This window comes from Parasteatoda tepidariorum, chromosome 10, assembly GCF_043381705.1.
Source record: "Parasteatoda tepidariorum isolate YZ-2023 chromosome 10, CAS_Ptep_4.0, whole genome shotgun sequence".
In the NCBI taxonomy this organism is placed as follows: Eukaryota; Metazoa; Arthropoda; class Arachnida; order Araneae; family Theridiidae; genus Parasteatoda; species Parasteatoda tepidariorum.
The window spans coordinates 25004822-25020636 of NC_092213.1; the positions used below are offsets into that span (position 1 = coordinate 25004822).

At 31.1% G+C, this 15815-nt stretch overlaps 1 protein-coding gene across 1 annotated transcript in view; it reads right to left on the reverse strand.

Moving 5' to 3' along the window:
- The window catches only part of LOC107437477 (uncharacterized), a 255881-nt gene that overhangs the window by 12948 nt on the left and 227118 nt on the right, over nucleotides 1-15815 (reverse strand). The window contains exons 10-14 of the mRNA XM_043045034.2: nucleotides 12870-13063; nucleotides 11338-11427; nucleotides 9323-9390; nucleotides 5911-6051; nucleotides 2570-2824 (exon numbers count right to left, since the gene is read on the reverse strand). Of these exons, the coding sequence (XP_042900968.2) occupies nucleotides 2570-2824; nucleotides 5911-6051; nucleotides 9323-9390; nucleotides 11338-11427; nucleotides 12870-13063 (748 nt within the window). The remainder of the gene's footprint in view (nucleotides 1-2569; nucleotides 2825-5910; nucleotides 6052-9322; nucleotides 9391-11337; nucleotides 11428-12869; nucleotides 13064-15815) is intronic.

The following is a 15815-nucleotide window of genomic DNA, read 5'->3' on the forward strand; positions in this document are numbered from 1 at the left end:
TTCATTTTGCGATTTTTTTTTTCGAGGAACCAAGAACACTTTGGAAATTTCTTCGTAAAATAACTTCCAAATAGCGAAGTGAATTTTCTATTTAATGAACTTTTATTCTTTTCCTGTTTCCCAAAATATTTCAAACTTGTTTACGCATTTTATGAGGGAAATGACTTTGAATCGATTTTCGAAGACACCCAACTTTTAGAGAAAGCAGTAAAATCCCTTTACCTTTTTGTTTGCATTTCAAACGAAAAACTCAAACAAAAGTAACAGATTTTATCTGTAGCAATTAAACTTAAGAACGCATACGGTAATGTATGCTTAAAATTACTTTTATAATAAATGCTGCTATAATTTTATACACAAATTCAGCTTTTTTCAATTGAAAATGTATGCAGCATGATAGCGTAACACTGGATAATGTTTTGCTCTATTCTTGCTTTCCATGCAGATTTCTTTTATGGTTACGATTTATAAAATAGATAGTAGATACTAGTTTACAAGATAAAGGTGTATCAATTGCTATTTTAATTATGTCTAGTGTTTATGAATTTATAACCTGTTTTGTGTTGTTTAAGTATTTCAAAAGGTGACTTTCGATTTAACGAATTTTCCATGTAACGAACTTATTGGGATTTAGCGATTTCGTTAAATAGAGGTTCGACTGTATATGGAAAAAAGGTACAGAATGAGATGTGCTAGGTAGAGGGGAAACAATTTCAACAACAATTTCTCTCCGGTTAATGACTCTAACTACACTAAGAATGAGTAGTATGTTTAATATACTTTATCTCTATGATATTTGTCCATGTGTTTAAAATAAATTTTTAAGTATTCCGAATTCAGAAAACTTATCTAAAATAATATTAATAATTATCTTCCATGATAATGAATACTTCAATAATTATGAAACTAACTTTGGGTTAAAGAAGTAAGAGAAAGCGACGTGGTCTCTAACAGTTTCCAATTTGGTACTTGCAACTCAAGAAGAAGTGAAGTGATTGTGCCTAACCATGTGATTTGAAGGAGATTTAATTGAATACCTCTCAGCGACGTCACGCGTTGTGTCAAACCTGATTGGCTACTGAATTGACAAATGCCACGATTTCCCTAAGATGATGTCACTTGCGGATATCTAATCGAATCATTAATACCTAAGTCGCTTTTTTCCCCAACTGTGTTGTGATATTAAATGTAATGACAGCATTTAAAATTATTGCTTTTATTTTGTTGTTATATTTAAAAAAGTCAACTTATAAAAAAAAAATAAGAACGTAATCATCAAAATTTGTGAAATCCCACTTCCAATGATCTTTCTAACAACTGTTGGATTAGAATAACTTAAGAATGTTTAAAATCGTTATAAAATTTTGAAAGCTACAGAAAGCTTCATTTTATGAGTCGGCATTTGAATAACCTACGAAAATGCATCATTTTTACGAATCTGTAACATTAGCAACTGATAGATGTAAAAATTATTGATCGTTGTTAAAATTCAATAAAAATGAGTACTGTAACAAAATTTAGGTTAAATTCATGCTATTTTATTCGATTTTTATGATGCCTTTTTAGAATCGTTCCTAAAAAAGGACGTTGAACTTAAATAATGGGTTGTAAAAACTTGAATGATTGGAAACAAAATTTTTGAAGCACATGTTGCATACTATGCATTATAAAAGCTTGAATGATTAGAAAAGAATGTTGAAGCACATGTTACATACTATTATAAAAGCGTGAATGATTGGGGAAAAAATGACGAAGCACATGTTATATACTATTATAAGAGCTTGAATGATTGGGGAAAAATTGACGAAGCACATGTTATATACTATTATAAGAGCTTGAATGATTGAAAAAAAAAATTTGAAGCATATGCTATATATTATTATAAGAGCTTGAATGACTGAAAAAAAATGTTGAAGCACATGTCATGTACTATTATAAAAGCTTGAATGATTGAAAAAAAATGTTGAAGCACATGTTACATACCATTATAACAGCTTGAATAAATGGAGAAAAAAAAATTTGAAGCACATGTTACATACTATTATAAAAGCTTGAATGATTGAGAAAAAATGTGGAAGCACACGTTACACACTATTGTAAAAGCTTGAATGATTGAAAAAAAAATGTTGAAGGACATGTTACATACTATTATAAAAGCTTGTATGATTGAAAAAAAAATATTGAAGCACATGTTACATACTATTATAGAAGCTTGAATGATTGAAAAAAAAATATTGAAGTACATGTTACATACTATTATAGAAGCTTGAATGATTGAAAAAAAATGTTGAAGCGCATGTTACATACTATTGTAGAAGCTTGAATGATTGAAAAAAAATGTGGAAGCACATGTTACATACTATAAAAGCTTGAATGATTGGGAAAAAAATGTGGAAGCACACATACTTTTAAAAAAGCTTGAATGATTGAAAAAAAATGTTGAAGCACATGTTACACACCATTATTAAAGCTTGAATGATTGGGGGAAAAATGTTGAAGCACATGTTACATACTATTATAAAAGCTTGAATGATTGGGGGGGGGGTATGTTGAAGCACATGTTACATACCATGTTCACCGTTCATCTTGGCTTCTTCCCTCAACTTCTCCTGGACGGAATGATCATCGGGTCCTTCACCATTAACCATCTTCCCGCTCTCGGACTCTTCGGAAGCAAATCCGTTCACTAAACCATCCCCCTTCGACGATGCCTCCCCTTTGTCCGGCTTCAGCCAGACTTTGCCTTCGTCGCCTCCCGGACCTGCCGGATGGGGTCTGGTGACTGCTCTTGGCTTCATTCCAAGTGGCGATGATTTTTCAACGCCTGTAAAAAAGTATTAAATTTTTGGAAGAAATGTATGTCTGATATGTTTTAGGAGCATCGATTTCCCTCCCTTAGCCTTGGCTTCATTTTGAGATTCGCTGCTCCTAAAGGATGCTTAAGAGCAAGCAATAAGTTGGAGTGGGATGCTCATTGCAAGGGTTTAGTTGTGACGGAGGCTGTAATAGTTTGGAGATGTTTTTTGTTGTTTGTTTCTTCTTCTGTCGTTAAGATATACTTAGTTGAGAAAAGAGGAGTTTTTTTTTAATCAAGGAAGATTGAAAGTTTGGTCGTTAAGTTTTTTTCTTGAAAGTTTTTGTAGTATTTAAGAATTGGCTATTTCTATATGTTTAGAACGTTGAAGTGTAGGAAATGATAGAAAGTTTAAAATTATTAAGGAAACTTTCAGATAAAGCTCATTTTCCAGTTATGATTTGTTTTCATTTGTTGATTTCTTTCTTTTTTTCGTTCTTAAAAACTTTACTTTGGAATAAAAAAAATTAAAAAAATCTACATTAAAACATTTGAGTTTGTCTTGATTTAAAATTAAATTGGTTTAAAAAAAATTATAGGCATATTCCTTTAACAATTAAAAAGTTAGTTAAAAAAAACCTGAGGATATAAATTTTTGGGAGGTGTTTCCTAGACGCAGCTTATTTGGGAGTTAAAAATTTCATTTGGTTTCTTTTCTAAAAAAATTTTGGAATTCAAAAACAATAAAAAAATCAGAATTAAAGAACTTGAGTTTTTGAATTTTTAAAGAAGTACCTAAGAATGATTTAAGATTTTATTCCTCGAACAATGACAATAATTTATTCAAAAAACAGAGTAATTTAACCCCGTTAAAAGTCTTTTTAATAATCGCTTTTCTACAGTATTTGTTTAGAAAATCAAACCTGTTTAGATAATTTGAGTCCCACCTTCCTCTGTAGTGATTTATCCGATTTCGTCTCATTCGTTTTAATAATAATTTACGAACTTAATGTAAAATGTTTTAGGGTCTATTCTGATAAGCATAACTAAAAATATATGCTAAGGGTGGCAATCACAAAACACCCAGTATAAACAAATAAAACTATTGTTTGTTTGTCACGTTAATTGTCAGTGACTATGCATACTTCCCGGTAAGATCGAACTTAAAGCAAACTTTTTACTTTTAGAGATGTGTGTGGTAATTATATGCCAAAAAAGCTAAAGACAAAGATAATTTGAAATAAAAAATTGGCTCATAAAAGTTTCAAATCAAAATATTTAATTACTAAGATTTTACCTCATCAACGTTGAAGTGAAATAATATATTTTTGTGGTATTTGATTAGCAGGCCTACAATCATATTGAGTTTCAGTTTAATAATTATAAAAGTTGTTGCGGTGGGGAAAAGATAATTTTTCATACAAAGCATTTTTTTTCTTGAAGTTGAGTTTAATTTATTATTGTTCAAATATGTTAGCTATGATTCAAATATTTAAATAATTTTAACAAAAATGTACCTAATAATCTTATTTACCTTTCCAATGGGAAAAATAAAATGAACTAATAGGTAATATTTAACTGATTTTTAAATGTTTTTTTAGACTATAAGAGATAAAATTTGATAACATTATATTGTGGCTTTTAAATAATTTTTTTTTATCTATTAGATTTTTAAATAAGAAAGACTATTGCGATCCAATCACAAATTACCGAAAGGACCACCTTGATTTTGGAAGTTGCTTGTAAAAGAATCAAAACAAGTTAGGCTTATTTTTTTGCACTTGATTTTTCAAATCATATTCATTTCAAATAATCATATTTTTTCCTGTTTAAAAAATACAGGGTAGCTACTAAATACTGTAACACTAATCGTTTGGTAAAACAATTTCTCTCTCAATATTCCTGTGGTTGGCGCTTTCTATAGGTGCAGACGATTTTTGCTTAAAGTAAAACATTTAGAATAAATTTAAAGATGGAGTCGAAAAGGTTGATGGTTAAACAGATTTTTGATCGCTGATTTTTCTGTTGGTAGAATATTTAAGCAATTAAAATGTCTTGGATTTAATAGAAAATTTATATATAGAGCTATAAATCGATTATTGAGTACTAACAGCTGTAAAGATAGACCCCGTTTTGATCATTCACTCTCAGTTCGTTCAAAAAAACATATTAAAAGAATCACGAAAAGATAAGAAATCCACAGCCCTCTGCTAATAAAATGGCTGTAGAAGATAATGCGAGTCGACCAAGTTTAAAACAAAATATTTTTATCGCAAGATATTGTAGACTTCGTTTGGAAGATGTTATGGTCACAACAGTTCTTTTGAGATCAAAAATATACTGTCCAACAGGATTATGCTCCAGCACACAACGCTAAAAGCTCCCAAGAAGGTAAGTCAAATTTTACCGATTTTCTTTGAGCATGAGAATGACACCTTATTAGTTACGCTCGGATTCAATCAATTTTTTTGTTAGGTCTATCAAACCTCAAAGCTTTGGCATTTTTAACGTTTCGTGCAAAGAATGACCAATTTCGGGTCCAGAAGAAAAGATAACTCCTGGATCAAGTATTGGGAGACATTTGCCTTCGTGGAGGACATTTTGATGGAATTAATCCGCATTTGTTTTACATGGAGAGGAAAACCAAGAAACCTTCAAAGGTTAGCCTGACGGCAAAGGAACTCTAGCCTATGATCAGTCAACCACTAAGGATATTTTTCGTCAGTACTGTAGTCGGTGCGAGCCGTGTGAGGAATTCGTAACGACCAGCCATCGCTGAGATTCGAACTCTGTTCATTTCATTGAAAGGCGAAAGCTCTATCCCTTGAGCCCCCACTGCTCAAGATGGATACTTAAAATTTTTCAATGTGTTACAGGTTTTCATGTTTATTCATTTGTTACAAGTTTTGTTCATGTTTATTTGTTACAAGTTTTCATGTTTTTAAATAGCAGCATTACTTTGTTTTTCGCTACATGTATCCGAGTTTTTGAAAAGGATTAAGCATTTAAAAAAAAAATTGATTTCGCTATCTTTTCCTTTGCTAAAAAAGTAACAGTTAACTAATAGCAAAGAGTAATGTCCTCTACAAATTAAGAAATGTAAGTATACCACTTACTTTGCCTGTAAGCTTTCTTTCTGCCAGAAAGATCACCGTGACCATGAACAGGCAGGTCCTTAGGAGCTTTTGGCCGAGTTCTCTTTGGTGATTTGTGTTCTGACTTAACGGGAATCACAGGTTCTGCTGATTTTGGCCGAACTGCACAAAATAGAACATATCATAGAATTCGCATGACACACTTTAAAAAATTAATTTATCGAAATAAGATAAAATAAAAATTTCAAAAACTACTTATTTTCAATTGGACTAAAAAGGGTGCATAATTCTATTTTTGGTGTCAAACCTGAAACGGAAAATGTAGGGTACATCCCTTTCGAAAGACGCGGAGAGCAGTTTTTGGTGGGGTTAGAAGTTTATTAGATACATTCTGCGCTTTTAATTTTAGATATAACAGAAATAGAATTTTCTTCTTTTTAGTCTATCTGAAAAACGTAGTATTTGATTTTTTTTAATTTTATTTCATTACTTTCTCCTTTTTAGTTTTGTTTTACAGTTGGATTCATTCTAAAGGTGCCTGAAATTTCCTTTGGCGGCAAACTATTGTAACTTGTTTTGTTTTTTATCAAGCACAAAGCTTCCGTTGAAATTTGAGTATTCCAGCTTGTCGCTATTTGGTATAAATTCTTATTGACGCTAAATTCTTCATTAGGGATGCTATAGCGATAGCTACTGCTTATAGCGGTATATTGAGACTGTTGCTTGTAGCGGTCAGGAAACGATGGAAATTTGAATTACCATCCAAGCACATAACTGCAGTATGTGTGCATTCTAGTAGAAATTGTTTAAATTTTGGAGACTATACTGGTATAAATAGTGCTCGTAGGGGTCAGTAAATGGTTAAAACTTGTATTTTCCTTCAGTACAGAGCTCTAGATAAAAGTTGTGTGCCTTAATTAGTTAGAAAGTGGTCGGAATTTCGATGTAGAATAATTTTTTTCAATAACATCGTGCAATAAGTGCTATTAGTATTCTTTCTGTCCATAACCCGGTTAAAAATGTAGAATGTGTGTTCGATTATGTTTTATTGCATTTGTAAGAGTGGTAGAGATAAACGTTCCTCTTCTCCGGTTTTTAAATACCCGTATGATTTTTTTTGTTTTGTCACTGTTTAACATTACCTCTCAGAGTTTATTGTGATTACAGCAGGTATTAAGCCTGCCTACTGCTACTTTGAACAATTCTGTTCCTATAACTTTGTGAGATATGATGTTTAGAATTTATTTATCAGGAGTTAGCGCAGGTTATGACATTGGATTGTAGTCAGTAGTAGTACATTTTGCAGTTGCCACTTTTTAAAATATGTGGCTAACCTAGTATCATAATTTAAAACTAAAAGTTTTAAATGATTAAAAAACTTAATATAAGCAATGCAAAAAATTTATCAAAATGCTAAGCTAATTTTAAAATATGAAGAGAATTAAGAAACCAGCAAGAAATAAAGTAATTTTTTGAAGAATATTAAATACCACCTTGATCAAAAAGTTCCTGAAATAACCCCCGGATGGCGCTACCATCGTTCCGACTTGAGTTCTGTTTTTTTTTATTAAGTTGGTACTACATCTGTTGTTGATATTCCCTCTAAATCTTAGCGTCATAGCTTGCCCTATGCAAAAGTTACGTAGCCCTCTGTGTGTGTTGGCGATTTTTTACAATTTTAGATATGGATTTAAATTTTCAACAATGAACTTGTATTAAATTTTGCGTAAAAAACGGATTTAATAGTGCGCAAACGTTGGAAAAGTGAAAGAAAATGGTCGTTTACCAGTGGCACGAGCGGTTCAAAAGTGGTCGTGAGTGAATCGAAGATGATGAACGCAGTGGCAGAGCAACGACATCGAAAACCGACGAAAACATTGATAAAGTAAAAGAAAGATTGGTCAATAACCGCAAATTAACCATCAGCGAGATAGCGGAGGGCTTGAACATTGCCTATCGATCCGTCCAAGACATTTTGGTTAATGATTTGGGTTTCCGTCGTGTAGCAGCAAAGTTGGTGCCAGAAGACCTCAATTTCATGCAAAAAAGAGACCGTGTTGACGTCGCAAAAGACATGATTTGCGACGTTGAATCCGATTCCACATTCATCAAAAGGATCATTACTGGAGAAGAGATGTGGGTTTATGAGTACGACACGCAATCCAGACGTCAGGCAAGTGAATGGCGTTCATCAAATGGTAATGGCGTTCATCAAAGTAAAAATTGCAGGAAGCACTTATGGAGATACCGAAAACCGAATATAAAAAATGTTTCGAGGATTGGCTTAAGCGCTGGCATAAATGTGTTGCAGTCGATGGGGATTACTTTGAAGGGGACAATATAGACTTAGATGAATAAACCTGCATTTTTAATTTTCTGATTAAATTCCGGGAACTTTTTGATCAAGGCGGTATTCAAGAAAAGTTAATATTTAAAAAAATAAATGTGCACGTGATGCATTTTTTTTATGAAAAAATGGCGTTCGGGTTCATTTTCGGGAAAAAATGGCGAGTGACTGGCAATTTTTTAATCATCACTTCCTGCGGCCGGTGGCAACCTCTAATTTTGCTCTATAAGATATAGGCGTACAAAATGCGTCAGAGTGTCACCAAAATTGTATCGACTAATTTGATGATTTTCTAGAAAAGAAACGTTCAACCTACTTTCAAAACGATGTAAGCATTATAGAAAAGAAAGGGAATTTATTTAAGAAGAGACAAATTTTCGAATTGCCTTCTAAACACTTTAGAGTTACGCAATTAAGTTGTTTTTCAAAATGGAAAATTTTTATTGGCTTCAAAAAATAAAGGTGGAAAAGGTCAACATATTTTAGGTGCTCAAAACAAATCTTCCCACTCTCAAGACTTACCAGACTTCCACGAGGAAAACAAAACAGATTCGAAAAAAGAAAACACAAAGTTGCCGTAGGAAAAATAGTAAACAAAATAAAGGGGGTAAACAAAATGAGAAAAACTTCCATAGCAGAGTAAAACGACGGAGGCTGAAACAGGGACACCACGACAGAATGCATTTCCAAGCGATATGGAGGATGGTGTGGAACATAAGTTTCGAACAAGGTGTGGCAATGAATCATGTATTTAATTCTTGATGACGGACTTATCTGTCATGTTCCCTTAATGTATTCCTAATGTACTCATGGTTGCATTGGCACGATATGTGGTTAATGCCCAGTGATTATCAATAATTAAAAGAATCAGAAGATTATCAATAATTAAGTACTTTAGTTTTGTAAACAGGTCCAGGAAAAGCTTTGAAACCAAACATTAGATATTAGATTTAGACAAAATTTCAGCAATTGGATTTTAAACTTAGATTAGACACGTCTGAGGCAAGATATTAGAAATTTTCTATCATACGGAGGAATTTCTACAAAATTCTATTCTTTTCAAATAAAGTTTCTGTTTCAACTCACCTGTAGTTTTTTCCACGTGATGTTTTTTCTTCGTAGATCCTTCCCTGGACTTAGGATGATCAAAGTCCCTAAAAAACAAAACAGAAGCGTAATATCTTTCTAAATAAATAAACATTCTCAAAAATGCATTTATTGATTATACACATGTTAATTATAATTTTGCGCTTCATAAAATAATATGATTGAAAAAGTTTTGTTAATAAATTCTAAAATAATTTTCATACCAGAGCTAAACTTTTTTATTTTTCCCTTACATGATGTTTAACAGCAATTAAATTGAATCCTTTTTGTAAATAACATTTAATACAAAAGTAATTTATATTTTGAGATAATTCTGTCAAAATATTTTTAAAAAACCTTGATAGAATACATTACAGTAGGGTTTAAAGCTATGCCATGTTTTCATACGTTTTTTTGTGTGATTTGGATAAATTGCCCTCAGCAAAATAAAATTTAAAAATACAAATTCTTCGATATGGCAATATACGCAAAAAGTGAAATTAACATGAAAGGGCCCAGTTTATCGGGCCTTTTCATGGGACTATTGGGACCCAATTTTCACGATTGCGTATTAATAAAAATAAGCTTTACTATGAAAATGAAGTTAACAAAATTCCATAAATAATGAAAGTGGTCTTTTAATTGCCCATCCACCGTAAGAAGATGATAGGTGGTAAAATAAAGGTTACGTAAAACTGAAACCTTAAAAAGATAAAAGAAGCGATGATAGGCAAGGAAAAAAGCTTCAGGTCAATGTCTGTTATTCACCACTAAAGTCAATTGTTTTCTTACATTGGACACATTTTATGTATATATTTTTTTACAGAATAAACTAGTATTTTATACTTACATTCCATCATAATATTTTATTAAAACCTGGAAAATTAAGTGTTTTCATATTAAATGTATACGTATTTTTTTTTATAAATCTTACTAATTTATTGCTGCATAACATAAGAATCTGCTCAAAAAAGAAATCGCAAAAAAGAACTTTGTGAAATAATACTAACTTTTAACCACTGTACAGTGCTCAAAGAAAGGACCACCACTAATAACTTTGATGTAATAAATGGATATTCACATACGACCCAATCTTAATAGTTTGAGGGGTTGACCTCAAATGTGCTAATTAATAAGTGCAGACGATATTTTAAGTTACAGAATACGACAAAATCTTTCTCAGAATAAAAAAAACCTTTTTTTTTTGTTGATGAAATCGGATTTCAGACCCCCAAAATAAAGAGGGTAGCTGCAATCTAATCTGGAAAATATGGTCCCAATAGTTTGGACACATTAATATTAATTTTACTTTTTTTTGTTTCGCCATTTAAATATCTAACTTTTTAAAATTTCAATTTCTCAGACCGATTTCGCTCAAACTTTATCTTTTTCATATAAAATCACATCTTTTAAAACGATATAAAAATTTTATATTTTACAACTAAAAAATTTTTCCGACTTTCATTAAATAAAATAATAAAAAGTTATAAATATTTACTAAAAGTCATTTTCTGCATGGAATTACCTTTGGATTAATGAATTTTATAATTATGAGCAAAAGTTTTTCGATTAGCTTAAAGAGTTCTCAAGACATGGCGAACTACGTAAAAAGTTAAATCAACATTAAATCCAAACCATTGGGAGCACATATTTCCCAGATTGCGCCTACCTTCTATATTTTGAGGGGGTCAGATATCTGAATACACTGAGAAAAGATACGTTTATTCAGAGGAAGTAAATTTTTGTGTCTGATTTCATAACTAAAAATATCGTCTGCACTAATAAATTAGTTGCTGTCACCCCCCTTAAACCATTACGATTGAGTTCTACTACATGAAGATCCGATCTTTAGATCAAAAGTTATTCACATTGGTCCGTTTACTTTTAAGCGCACTGTACATTACATTCAACATAGGAAAAGCTTCTACTTGCTACTTCTAATCATGCAACTGGCGAGGTTGTAGGGTAAGGTTGCTGCATTCTTTTGGGGGGAGCTGAGCTTTAAGAATACTTACGGCCCAGCGTCTTTTTTCTCTTTTCTATGATGCAGCGGAACGTAAACAGAGCGTCCTCTCTCCTTGGCTGGTCGCTCATCCTTCCACGTCCTGGGAGGAATCATTTATGATCAACAAACGATAATATAACTTCCATGCCCTATTTCAGATTTTATCTCACTTTTTTTTCGCAAAATAAATACCTTATAGAGTTTGTTTAAAATATCGTTTGCTGATTAATAAGTGCAAACGATATTTTAAGTAAAGGAATACTCATATTTATAATCGAAAATTGCGTTTGTTTAAAATATCGTGAGGAGTATTTTTTTGTGGGACTCATGGTTAGAGGTGGGAAAAATAAATCAGAAAAATTATTCGAATGAAATTATTCAACTCATTCAGGGGATTCTAAAAATGATTAAATGTACACAAATAATCGATTCATAGATTTAAACAAACTATTGGTTTCTGATAAAATATAGTTTGGAAAAAAAAATCTATGGTAGTTCGGCGAAATAAATCATTAAGAGAAAATGAATATATTTATTTAGAAGATTCTGATGCAGAATCAATTTATTTAATAGATTTTAATAAGCAGAATAGAGCGTTTTCCACAGAGTTTTTCGAAAGAAAAATTACCAAAAGAAATTTAAAAGTTGAATAAAAAGGGCTATTTTTTTAATTTAAATGTGGTCTTTAAAATTTGAAATTTAATGCGTTCAGTTTTAATATGAGAAATCAATTGTATAATATTTTACATTATGAGTTCAAGTTTGAAAAATAATAACTGATTTAGATAATACAATGGTAAAGCGAAAATAAACTAATATAGTAAAAAAACGAGGGGAAGAGTTAAGATCCAGATTTGCTGTTAATTATGGCAAGTAGGGACTAAGTTATAAAAGGCAGTATTAGTATTAAAAGCTGTTGCTATGACAGCCCAACTGGATAACAGCAATGTCAATTGAATAAGAGTTTTTACTAAATAACTACCACTACTAAATAAGAAATACAAAACATTTCTTCTAAATAAGAAATAACTACCACTTGTAGCAGCAATGAGGTGCAGTGCAAGAACAAAATTATTAGACTCCCGTGCTACCTGCTTTAGTTAGAACGATAGAACTACGTTTTAGTTAGGAATGTCTGACAAAGAACAGAAAAGATTGTTTAATAGTTTGTTTACATTGTTGAATAGTTGCCGCGGTGCAAGTTGATGAACTTTGCAACTAATTTTGAGACAAGAAAAAGAACTATTTTCCTAAACAAAACTTGGCAAACCCTGTCTTTCCACCTTTCGCTGTTTTTCTTTCATTTATGCTCAAATTACCAGTCATTTTTTAAAAATAGTCAGTAAATTATTTTTTAATGTCTATTTTAAAAACTCCCCAAGCCACTACAGATCTATTTCAGAACCTAGTCTACGTTTCTCTTGATGGCAAAGTTCTCCCAGTTTATGGTAATGGTTCTGTTTTCAATTATTTTTTTATTTTGTAGTCGGAGCTTTAGAGCAAAGGTGTTACTGTCAGATAGAATGAAATGAAGAAATGTACCTCGAAGAAGACACCGAGACAGGTGACAGGATGGTGCGATCCCGTATAAGGAATTCTGACGGTAAGTTCTCTCCCGATCCATAGAGGGGAGCTCCAGCATGACTTCTTGTTCGATATTGATCCGCTTTCTTTAGCCTTTCCACCACTTCAGAATACCAAGCGTTTTGATCCACTTCTGAAGCAGATTCATTATCCTGCAACACAAGAACATAATTAATATTCTTTTTCTTCCATCGCCCACCTGGGGAATAGCCTTTCGTCAATATAGACATTTGAAGAGCAGATTTGTTGGCCACCCTTTCAGGGGCACCATATTAGACGGACCAACGTTGCTTCCACAGTAAGGACAGATAATACCGAGAATGAAACAACATCCATGCCTTGCCCGGGATTCGAACTCATAACTTTTCTGATGCAAGGACAGTTCCCCGACCCCTGGCTATAGTTAATATTTATTTGTACTACTTTTTGCAATAATAATAAATAGATTCTGACATCATGGTACATATATTACTTTTAAAAACACTAAGAATAAAATTGTTTACATTAACCACATTAAATGAATTGATGAATGAAAAAAAGTTTTTGCGGATAGTTTGAAAAAGCAAACTTATTGTTTAGAAGTTCATTCGATTAATCAAAGAGACTAATTTACAGAAACAAAATAACATAATCATAATCTTCATACAATTTATAAAGACATAATCACTAACAATCTTTTTTCTTTTAAAGGAAAAAAAAACTTTAATGCTGTAAAGATACATTTACACAGCATTAAATATAGAAAGGCAGCCTAAAATAGATATTTTTAATGAAGATAATTAAGCGAGTTTTATAAGATAAATTTTTAGAACATACCTACCGTTTGATTCCATATCAATATTGCATCAAACTTTGTGTTTATTTATTACCAAATATAAAAACTTTAGTGAAATCAACTAGTGGTTTTTCAACCGGGATGGGCACAAGTTTCATGAATCTCAAGACATAATAACAGAACTTACGATAATACGTAATTCAAGTAACAAAACCAAACAGTGCAAGAAACTATGTCTGACACAAAAACAAAAATTATTAAGTGAATCAGAGAACAAACAAAAATGTAGTAAAAGTTACAAGGACGATAAACTACATAGCGAAGGGTATATTTTTGTCGATTTTTTTCCTAAAACTGTTCCAAAATTTCAGATATTGAAAAAAGTTTATTTTTTAATCAACCGAAGTTCTTCACTGCTTAGAAATGAATGTTAAAATAAAACTAACTCGGCTTTCATATTTAAATATGATTTTCTTTAATTTTTCTCTTTTTAAAAAATTGATTCATTAACGAAGAAGTTCCTAAAAACTCTTTACAAATGTGTTAAAATAACAAAAAATTATAAAAACTGGACTCTTATTTACGTAGAAAAAAAATCGATATAATAAATCATTAATATTTTTTTTATTCACAGTTAACCTTCTCCGTTTATCGGAGATAATTGTTAGTCAAATTTTTAAGCTTTGAAAAATCATTAGCATTACCACACAGTTTTTTCCAAGGACAATTTTCAACATCGTTAAGGGAAAAGGAACAATAAATCAAAATACCTTTTCTTTCGTTATGAACCATAAACTGCATAAAAAAACATTTTCAAAGGATGTAAAATTTTTCTACCTTTTCTCATATTTTTTTTATGACTCCTAATATGACTTTCTTCTCGCTTCACTTCGAGATATTTAAAAATGTGTTTCGTGCAATTTATCAGATTTCTTTTTATCATAAAGAAAATTAAAAAAATGTATAGGTTGTAAAATGTGTGTACGTTTTATCATTGGAGATTCATTATTTGAAAAATGAAGTATTCGTAAAAGTAATTCTAACTGACGTATTTTCTCATCATTGTAAGTTTAAAACACATGCATATTTTTATTTTTTTATATTGAAAGAGTTAAGAAATTAACAGAATTATTTTGATTGGAAAAACAAGTTTTAAATTAAAAATATCAAGATAGTAAAACTATTTGTTTAAAAGTAATTAAATAATGAAATAAAAATATTAAAACTACAATGAAAAATCTTTGAATGTATAGTTACCAAAAATGGTGAAAATTTTTGGTGTAAACTAAAGGTGAACTTTTGGTAGGTAAACTAAAACATTTTATTGTGCACATATTCACATTTTTTATTTAACTTTTTTGTAGTTACATACATATTTATTTTTTGTTTGGTTATTTACTGACAACACATTTTTTTATGCACATGCGAATCAATTAATGGTTTCGTTGCAAAATTTTTTTTTTTAAAACGTAAGCACGTTTTTAGTAATATATTCTCACTAATTCTTTCAAACAAGTGGGTACTTACAACTCGAGAAGAAGTTAAGTGATTATGCTTAATCATGTGATTTAAATCAGATTTAATTGGTTACCTGCAAGTGACGTCACGCGCGTGTGTCGAAGCTGATTGGCATCTGAATCGACAAATGCCACGATGTACCTATGATTACTTCTCTTGCAGATATCCAAATGTTATTTTGTCAATTTTATATTAAAAAAAATTCACGATAACTACTGTTCTGTATTTAAAAATATAGTTAGATTACCTTTACTAAAAAAATGGTGGTAACTATACACCCATTTCTTTTTCAGTGTACGCTTTTCAAATAGTTAAAAAGGATAGTTAAAACAATTTCAGCTTCGTCAGAACAAAAATGAAAAATGTATGCTGCATCACTTTCAACAGACACGGGGAAATTTTCGGCGGTTGTAGTTAATTACGAAGGTGAAGTCCATGTTTTCTGTTTTACTTCAGATAAAAGTATTTTCTGCTTTTTGGTCTGCTTGAATTATGAAGTTTCTGAAATGTTAGTTTTAATTTAACAAATTTTCATTTTAGTTTTGTGTCTGTTGAATTTGCTTTGTCAGAAAGTGTTTTTTGTTCTACCTCAGACAAAAAATAAAAAAAAA